Below are 10,897 nucleotides of genomic sequence, written 5' to 3'. Positions count from 1 at the left end.
TGCCTATGCATGTGTATTTAGGAAGAGGATATAATAAAACAATCAATTCTCAAGACAAAAAAAAAATAAAAAACTATTAACAAAAGGCATCCTTACTTTCATGCTAACATTGCTAATTATCTCTTCACACGATAAAATTAGGTATCTTTTACCCGGTAATCTTGTAAATTGTCTCAGACAAGAAAATAGCTTCCAGACCAAACGTAATTCAACAGCTACGCACATTTTAGTTAAAATAAAGCATGCCAACGAAAATGCACTTCATTAGCATCTGTACACTTTAACATTGTATGTCATCAAACCATGTTTTCCTGTACACATTGAATAGAATCAATTTCTTGGCTATATTTCCATTCAGCACTGCTCATTGACACAGCAGAAGTTAGCCCATATTAGCTACAAACTTGAACCATGGTGTATTCACGAATTCAGCGAATCAATTTTCAAACAGATGACCATTACTATACATACATTGTGGAAAAATGTTTTAGCCTTTTCAGTCCCTGCAGCTAGAACAAATACTGAAGATGTGGGTTATTTCTCTGCCTGAGCCTCAGCCCAGCATTTGCTTCTTGCTCAAGATGCATCAATCCAGCTAGAGGGTTAAAGTCACCTTGTATTTAGGAATAATTGCAGGTTGTTAATTACGCTTATCGACCGAGTCTTTGATGAAATTATGCAATCTCCTGCCAATAAGATATTGGTCGTCTCTAATGGAGTTATGGAGATTAATGAACCAAACACGGAACCTCTTGGCACAGAAGAACATCACGCTGAAGAGAAGGCAACCGAGCTAAGCAAACCGATAGGCCGCAAATTAAGTTAATGATCAATGGATAGCTAAGCACAGGAATAGACCTCTGGCAAATACATAGGGAACAAAAAGTATAGTCAGAAGCTTCAAGATGAAAGGGATTACAATCTCATGGAGGACCCAAAGACCCCTTAGATCCGAGAAGCCATTTTACTTAACTCTCTCGAACTTTGCCCGCCAGCTTTCATTAAACAGTGGTGCCATTTGATCAAGCATAACCTTTTCCAAAAGATTGAACACAAAATGATCCATTAATTCATAAATATTTATCTGATTGAAAAATTAAATGTTTTTTAGTGTTAACAAAAATGATAGTCTGTCTATTCTCTGACATATTTTTAAGGATAGAGCTAACAAACCTTAAAAATAAAATAATAATTGTACTATGTAATGTTTAAATCCTAAAATCGTAATGTCCAAGTCTATAGATTTCATAAAACATGTTTTTTGGACCTGCACATCATGATGAACAGTTTGGATTCCAAATTTTAATAGACTTGAGATCACACACTATAGAATTTGATGTCAGCCGCTAAATGCATAGGATAATCAATAAAAACATTCATGAATTATGTTGATTGCAACCAATAGAGCAATTCAATTCGGATGTTCAATAATACAACAGTTTGGGTTAATAAGCTTAAAACTCCATGTTCAAATAAATATTCAATAGGATATTGTCAACATATATTAAACTTCGATGTCATAAGCCATAGAATACTGAAGGGCTAGGAAAATTACAAATTTCAATATATTGAAAGGTCACAATTTTTTAATATATTTAACTTTGGATCTTTTAACTAAAAGGCCATAATTTTTCAAGGTTGTTTCTTTACTATCTTTTTACTTTTAGATGAATAATAGAAAATTCATTTGTGTTTGTTTTAAGTCAAATAATTTACATTGTCTTTGATATAATCATCAAATTTCAATATAATAATCATGAATAGGTTTATTTAATGATAGGAGTAATGGTAAGGTTCTATTATTATATTTTTTAACATACAAATTAACTTCAAAAAAGTTCATTGGGTTGTTCATATGTTGGCTATATTGTTTACATTTAATAAATTTATACGAAATCTTTCCTTAAATAAAATTATAATTTAAAATAATATTAAAAAATTTACCACGTGCATTGCACGTGCAATCCAACTAGTTTTAAGAAAGGAGGAAGATGCTAGAATATGAGAGATCACATAATAAATGCTTCATACGATTTAAGAATGATACGGAAGGTTGTTTTATACATTATTAATCTCTTCATGTTTCTAATGGGTTTTTAGTTATCATCATAGAACCTACACTGGGTTTGGACAGAATTTTTTAGGAGGGGGAGGGGGAGGATAGAATATTAACTCTCCTAAAATTGTATTTATTTGCACTTTTTAGTTAGCAGCAGAAGAGGGCTAAAAAGTAAAGAATTTATCCACTTTCTTAATCTATATCTATATCTATATCTGAGCTCCTTGAAGGTAAGATAACATCTGTTGTTATTTGACATGGTTTTCATCCAAATGTAAATTTCTAAGTTGTCAGGGTTCAACATATGGCTTCAAGTTTATCTGCGTGCTTTTGTAAGAAATACACAGCCAATTTTTGATTAATTTGGAAAAGCTCGAGTTATATCCCATTGACATTCATTATGGATGCAACATTCCTTACTAATCTGTTGGGCAATTAAAGGAATGAAGAATGAGAATAGCAAAAATGAGAATGTTATAACGGACTCTTGGAGATATACTATGAGATAAGATAAGAAATAAATACAGTCATAAGAGGTTAGACGTTGTTCATATTGAGTATAGTACGAGAAAATCAATTAAGATAGTTTAGTCATGTGCGATGGAGGTCACAAAATGTGTCAATCAGGACAAGAAGTAAAAGGTTATAATTGATGAAGCAAATATTAGAGATGATCTAAGAGAACAAGTCATTGATACTAAGGTGGTGTTTGGTTAAATTTCTACAAATTATAGGAAATGTTTTCCATCCAAAATATGATTTCCTTGTATTTCTTAAAAAAATTATAGGAAAAGTTTTGAGAAGTAAAAAAGTATCAATTTTCTTATTTTTTTTTACTTTGCTTGTTTGGTTAAAACAAGAAAATGACTCATAACTTTATAGAAAATAGCAAGAATTTCTATAATTTGTAGAAATTGATCCAAACACCCCCTAAATTTATAGAAAAGTGTCAATGTGATGTCAGATTTCTGGATGGTTTCTGACCATTTTGAGAGGAAATTGATTTCTGTAAATTTTGGTATTTTTTTGTACTTTACAGAAAACATTTCTGTAATTTTTTTTGAACCAAACACAGTTACGGAAATCTACGGAAAATTTTTAATTACAGAATTGCCATTGTCAGACATTTTGAGAAAACTTTTCTATAAAATTGTACAACCAAACACCCCCTAATGTTAGAAAAAGCATCCTAGACGGACCGCCTAGACATAGACGTACCGTTGGTTACCTAGATTTGACCAGAGCTCCCAATCTAGACCGTGGTCCTACCTAGGCGACCCCTAGGGCGAGGCGGTCCTCAACTGCCTAGCTTTAAAATTTTCAATTTAAACTTAAAACCCAGCCGAAGCCCACTTAACATTTGTGTGTGTGTGTGTGTACATATATATATGAACTAAAAGTAGAGATATAATAGCAATTTAAATGGACATATTAGATGATATGACATGTGTCAAAAATTTTAGAGAAGGAGGAAGATGAAGTGTCATTCTCTGGTGAGTTTTTAAACTTTTTGGTTTTACTTTAATGTATACCCTATTAAAATATTGGGTACCTCACTATTGGTCACATCTTTCAGTCTACTAGTATAGTGCACATGTTTTGCACGTGTTTCCATTTTCATGTTTATATGTAGGCTATAAGTGGGCATTGCAATGATAATTTAATGTATGTAATGTATAATTTTATTATATAATAGTATTTCAAATTAGTTTGATTTACATTAACACTTTATTAGATATCAAATCAGTTTTTCCAATCATAAAATTTATACATTTGTATTTTGGGTAAATTTCACAAATTCCTCAAGATAAAGCCCTCAAATTTTTAAAATGTCACAAAACTCTTTAAGTTTTAAGGTTCTAAGAAAACCATATTCAAACCCTAAAAGCGTGAAACAGAATTGTTATTGACAAAAATATCAACTTACATAATTTTACTCATATGTGAAAAAGTATGAAATAAGGATTATTACCATTAAGAAGGATTTTTTGAAAATTGTTGAAAGTTTAAGGGGATTGAGATCGCCGAAGATCTTTTTTTTGGGTGGGGTGGGGTGGGGTGGGGGGGGGGGGGTTATGACATTTTGCAAGTTAATGGTTTTATCTAAGAAATGACCAAATTTGAGGGGTTTTCTAAAAGGCTAAAAAAATACTTAAATACCTTATATTTTCATCTTCCTTAATCTTATACACCCCAAATTGTAAAAGTTTGCACTTACATACCCAAATTGTTTAAACATGGTAAATTAGTATATTATGTTACTTGAATGTCTGAGTATTCGCATGTTCTACTCACATGTCAATTATAGCTTTGTTTTACCCTAATTAATTTTTTTATTTACATTTTTACCTACCTTTTACAATGGGAGGAGGCTAATTTCAGCCAAGGGTAATTTAGTCTTAATCCTAAAAAATTAACTCAATTTAGAAATTTTAATGGAAAATTAGTATCCTTAATATATATATTTCTCCTTCATTACCTTGTTCTTGATCTAAATTGAAGTTGAGCTATGATTTAATTGTTTGCGAGAAACAACATTGGTAAAAAAGAAACTTATAACACAGGTTAAGAAATCGTAGTTAGCTAATAATTTGTTTTTATAAATCCAAAGAGATGTATGGCCTAATTCTTCGCCTCCCATGGCCATACCATTCATTAGCCTTTTGAAATGATACTTTAAGGTTTCGAATTTTATTATTAATTCATTATTGGCATAATTTTACTAAACTAACAGCCAATTTAGTAATTAAAGTATTTTTGACTTGCTATTGTGCCCAAAAACTTATGATATGAGTAGATATATTTGAAAAAATAGTCTTATATCTCTCCTCTCATTACCTAGTTATTGATCTAGATCGACATCCGCTATAGTTTAATGGATTGCAGTAAACAACATTGACATAGAGGAGAATTTTTTTATAATAAACCTAATAACTCAAGTTCAAAAATTTCTTACTTAGCAAATAACTTATTCTAATTTGTTTTTGAAATGCTAGTTTATTGACTCAAGATTTATAATTAATTAGTTTTTAGCATAATTTCACCGAACCAATAGCTACTTTTAGGTTCATAAATTTCAATAAAAATGTTATGATATAAGAACTAAGAAGCTAAAATAGATCGACAATGCAAGAGATCAAATCATTCTTCGTCAATCAAATTAATATTCAGTTTCAAAGATTAAACAACAAATCAAATTCTTCTAATCAATTTAAAAAAAGATAAAAAAGATGAATAGATTTGCGACCTTGTAAAATTGTCAATATACTCTTTATTTTTTATTTTCCTCTTTATCATTCAATTTTATTCCACCAACTTTTTTAGTGAATCTGATATGAATATGCCGTTATAATATATTAAATTAACTTAGTTATTACTTAAATTATTAAATTAATTTACTAATATAGAATAATTTTAGTCTCAAACTGTTAAGCTACATAATTAAGATAGGAATTTCCTTTTGCTCCTTTAATTCAAGTGCACGTAATTATGTAAAGAATCACTAAAAACCTCATAGTTAACAAAATGCTGCATGATTATGGTTTGAGAACAAAATAGAATGCGAAAATTTATAGAAACTTTAATTATTATTTATTAAATAAATCACTTATTTTTACATCATCTCCAAAAAAAGGCAAAAAATAATTGAACACCTTAGATCTTAGTCTGTAGCAATGTTGATCAAGAAAAGAACATGAAAATTATAAAGATCGTAGAGAAAGTGAGCTCGAAAATATCAAAGTCGCAAGCAGCAAAGAGAGCTAGATTTGGCTCTTTTCTTCTCAATCTAGATTTTAATTGCGAATTGGAAAGTTGATTGGAGAGATTTGATAAAATTTTCTTGTTAAGTGATTTGGTAGGAGAGGAATAGTTGTAACGTTTTTTATCATTAGTGCACATAAAGTTATGTTAGTGTACCATGATCTAGTGGAGGAGTGTTATGAGTGAGTGATTAATTGAAAAATTGATGGCAATCAATTGGGAGATTATGAAAAATTGAGCATGTATGCCTTCATGTATGTATGCATGGATGTGCAAGCATTGGGGAGGTTATAAAAAATTGAGCATGTATGTATGAATGGATGTACTGGAGAGCATTTTGGGTAGAAATGTTTTAACATGACAACCCACTTTTATAATAGTATTAGATTCTTTGATTTATGAGGAATGGTTAACTGTCTGGAGTATGACACCAGAAAATGTCACACTCTAACTGTAAAACCCCGAAAAAATTTCTATAATGTATATATGTATATATATGTGTGAATTAGTAATAGTAGATAATTCCCTTGTGATAAATAACTATATAAGCATAAGATATATATGTGTATCAGAGTTTGGGAGCCCAGCAGGTGTCTGCAAGTGAGAGAAATTGAGTGAGTTGGCGATCAGCAGGTAAAATGCCATCAGCAGGCATTTTTGTGCTGATCGGTCGACCGGCGCGGTCGACCGGCGCGGTCGACCGATCAGCGATCAGAGAGATTACCAGGTTTTGGTTTCGGGTTTTTAGTTGTTGGGTTTTGGGTTTCGGGTCGGGTTGGGGAGTTGGTATTTATACCAACTCAACCCAGGAGAGATCTCCTCAGCCCCAAACGTAAACCCTAGCCCCCTCTCTTCTTCCTCAAAACCCTAACTGGATTTTGGCAATCTGGGAGCAGTCCTTGGGGATTTTCGGCAGATCGTGGGTTTTCAGCGAAGGGGATCAACATCTTACAGATCTAGGGCATTATCAGCAACCAAGGCGAGTAATTTCTCGCCCAACCCCCACCCCCTTTGGTTTAAACATCAAGAACTGAGTTTTTATTGGATTTATGGAGCCAAATTCGTATCTTTGTTTAGCTAATAGTTTACTATAGCCTAGAATATGGGTTTGGGGCTTAATATGTTGTCAAAACTCACCCATGCCCTGTTAAAGAAGATCTAGATCTGAGTTTTTGCCTAAAAGAGTTTCAAACATCTTTACAGCTTTTAAAACGATTTGGATTTGTTTCTCATGGATTTAAGATCTTGAAAATATAGATTTCAAACTTTGGTTTTGGTTGTGTATTTTCAGTATGATCCCATTTTTATCAAATACCCATGTTATCGAAATCTTTGGTTCCAGGTTTTAGCAGCTGACAGAACCCAGGTAGGGTTCTGTTCGCTCGGCGGTCGACCGACGCGGTCGACCGCTGAGCTCGAGTCAGGGCTTCGGTCGACCGCGTCATTTATTCGGTCGACCGCTATTTGATTTCGGTCGACCGCGTCATTTTTCGGTCGACCGCGATGTCTGGTCGGTCGACCGATATTCCTGGCGGTCGACCGTCCTGATTTGTATCAGAGTTCGGTCGACCGTATCGGTCGACCGCCGACCCTCTGTTGCAGATTTCCAGATTTGGTGTTTTTGGGTATTTTTACTCCTATTCGGGGTTTTGTCTGGTTTATCTGACCTAGTTATTAGCCCCACTATGTGTCCATGCATGATAGATGACCTGAGGGTATGAATTTGGGACACATATACCGATTTGGTTATGAAAACTGATAAGTAGATTTCACTACATACTTGTGGCGGCCTTATGCAAATCCCTACAGTCCTCGTGTTGGACTATAATCCATAAGAAGTCCTCGTGTTGGACTATAATCCCTCTCAGTCCTCGTGTTGGACAACTGCCATTTATTCCATGAGTTTGGAAAACTACGATAGTTGGACCTTGCATCGGACATGGTTCTTCTTCCTGCGTGTGATTATTGTACCACATTTCACAACATACTGATTATGCAAATTTTGTACCACACTTATGAAGGTATTGACACAATATTTATGTAATAAATATTGTGATATTTACGTTGACTATATCACCACACTGTAATTATGCTCTGGTGTTTGCTGTATTTCTTTTATTATTATTTCTGTACTAGAACCTCGGGTTTGGTGTTTAGAGATTTACAATTTGAGATACAAGGTATATACATGAGGGTTTCCTTGTTTGGATTATTTCGCTCGACGTACCTATGCTCGTGTTGTAAATTTCTAAATACTAAAACCCTCTTTAGTAGGATCAATGATTTTAGATCTATTATATATTATCTGTATTTTTATATACAACGAGCCCTGTCCCCTTGGGGTTGGTTGTGATGTTACTCGCTAGCGCTTTGACGCTCGTTGCCCCTCCCCCTTTCAGGTCACGAGCCAGGAGCACGGAGAGCCGCAGGTTGATAGCGGACCACATTAGTGTTCAGCTTTACTTTCTAGCTATGTATTATTTTCTTTGGTCTCCACTGTAGTGAGGTTAGACATTTGAGGGTATTATTCTAGAAGTTGTAAAGGCTGTGAGCCTTATTTCCTTATTGTCAGATGTTTGTATTTGAGACTTATCAAGTATTTCAGTTTATCTACTCAGATCTCGACTATGTACTTCTATGTTGTTGGATGATGAGATATTTATGTGACTATTATCATTTCATCAGTATTCCTCGTAATGTCTTTTACCTGTTTTGTACCTACACCAGTTGTTGACTCTACTAGATAGATGTTAATTGTGATGGTGAAACATGTTATTGCACGGTGTGGTGCATAGCAGGTTTGACATCCTAGGTTTCACCTCGGACTGCAGCCTTGTGTGAACCCAGGGGCGTCACACTAACATATATTTTTCAGATTCTAAAAGGAATATAAATTAAAATTATAAGTTCTTCTTAGCAAAAACAATAATATATATAGCTAAAAAAGCCAAAGAATATAATGCGTACAATATTTTTAAAATTACAAGTTTTGTGGGTTAGGCACATGCATTTTATTATGTAACAAAAGAGAAAAAACATGTACAAATGATATTAATAGATTCTAAAAACCTCATATTTCCTTATAGAAAAAAAAAGTTTCCTAAGATTTAAGATATGACATTATAATTATTATGAAATCCTCGATACATTTTTGAGATTTAGGGATCAATTGAAAAAGTTTTGCATCTACTGCACGTGCATATGGACGTGCCATTAAAAAAAAAGATGTTAAGGATGCAACAACATTGCGATGCTAAAACTAGTGAACACGTTTGCGGATCGGGTTGGACATACCGGAACCGTTTTGCACCCGTAAAAGCCAGGCCGCGCACTCGAAGAAAAAGGGATTCCATTCCCAAACAGTCTCCTTCCTCAAGTGGCCAAAACCCTCATTTAAAATCCTAACCCCCTCAAAATGCCAAGCCCCCAATCAGCGACAAACCCTAACCCTAGAATCTTAGACCCTATCCTCTCCTCTCAATGGACGCCGACATCGATCGCATACTGTGGACCGCCTCGGAGATCTCCGATCGCGTTTCCTCGCTCGCATCGGAGATTAACCGCGATTTCAAGGAGAAGGGCTGTGATTTGGTCGTGGTTGGAGTTGCTACTGGAGCTTTCATGTTTCTGGCCGATCTCGTGAGGGCGATTGAGATTCCGGTGGCTGTGGATTTCGTTAGGGTTGAGTCGTATGGTTCGGGGACGGAGTCGAATGGGATGCCGAGGATATCCAGCGATTTGAAGGTGGATGTTAGCGGAAAGCACGTGATTGTGGTGAGTTTTGCTTGATTTTGAGCTTTTCTTTTGGGAATCTCGGGGTTGGAAGATATTTGGGTGCGATTCGATTGAATATATTGATTAAAGCTAGATTACAGAAACTCTATTGAAATAGTTCATATGATTCTATGTAAGAAAGATAGGAGAACCGAGGGGACCCAAATCTCTAATAAACCCAAAATTGAGTCCCTATTTTGCCCATATGAGCAACTATACTCTGATATATGACACCGCACTTCTGCAGCCCTGGAGCCTACTCGGGTTGGCTATGCGCTAATCTTGTCATGGTCAAACTGCAATTCTGGCCGCCACCATTCGGCTTTGCACTAGAAAAGTCCCAAAAAAACACTACTAATTCCGGTGTCACCAATCTTCACCACACGCTGTTCTGATAAAATTTGTGAGAGACCTAGTTGCTCTCACACCTAAAAACTAGATGTTAGAGAGAGTGAACCCAGGTCACTTGCTAACCACACAATTGACTCCAAGTTTGGTCAATGTGGGACTAAATCGACTGGAATATTGTATGCAATAGTTCTGCAAAAAACAGGCTGAAAAATAATCAATGACAGTCGTGAAAGATCATTAGTCTACAGGTGTACTACTAGGCCCAATCTTTTAAGAAAATTGTAATTACTTACGTGTTATTGTAGAAAATCATCACATTTTAACTTACTAGCTGAATAGCGCCGCCTGTTAGTTTTATGAGCATGAACTGACTTTTGAACCATTGTGCACTATTTCCTGAAGAAATGCCTTGCTGGCAGAGATTTGGGCTAGAGTTGAATTTTGTTAAGCATAAGTTGCATAATGTTTGGAAAAAGGGGTTTTTGCCTTTAAACCCAAAGTTTGAATCCCATTTATTTTTAAACCTGTGTACTTCTATTTATACCTATAAACCCAATGTGTCTTCTCTTTTTATCTTTAAACTCAAAATATAAATTACATCCTATTTGTACACTATATTTACAAAGAGAAAATTAAAAACCCCCAGAGTGCCCTTCCCCTTCTAATCTCTTCTTCAGAAACTCCATTTCCTCCCATTCTCTCTTCCATTTCTCTGTAAAAAATGCAATCCTACTTCCTGTACAACTAATCAGAACTTCAAGGTTCAAATTTGAAGCTTGAAGCGGACGTTCACAGTTGAAAGTCAGTTCTTGGTTGCCTGAAGCTAACCTCCGGCGCTGACAATGGCTCCTATGCAAACCCAACCCACAGCCATTTGACTAAATCTCAACAAAGAAGGCCCCTCACTATACCCAAACAATGGCATTGAAGTCTTTTGTCTTCTTTTATAAA

General features: G+C 34.8%; 1 protein-coding gene across 1 annotated transcript in view; it reads left to right on the top strand.

The window, feature by feature from the left end:
• The window catches only part of LOC109827543 (hypoxanthine-guanine phosphoribosyltransferase), a 4,562-nt gene continuing 2,841 nt past the window's right edge, over positions 9,177-10,897 (top strand). The window contains exon 1 of the mRNA XM_020394551.1: positions 9,177-9,595. Coding sequence (XP_020250140.1) covers positions 9,302-9,595 — 294 coding nt within the window. The 5' untranslated portion in view covers positions 9,177-9,301. The remainder of the gene's footprint in view (positions 9,596-10,897) is intronic.

The sequence above is a fragment of the Asparagus officinalis genome, chromosome 1 (assembly GCF_001876935.1).
Source record: "Asparagus officinalis chromosome 1, Aspof.V1, whole genome shotgun sequence".
Lineage (NCBI taxonomy): Eukaryota > Viridiplantae > Streptophyta > Magnoliopsida > Asparagales > Asparagaceae > Asparagus > Asparagus officinalis.
This window is presented reverse-complemented; position numbering and strand designations above follow the sequence as displayed.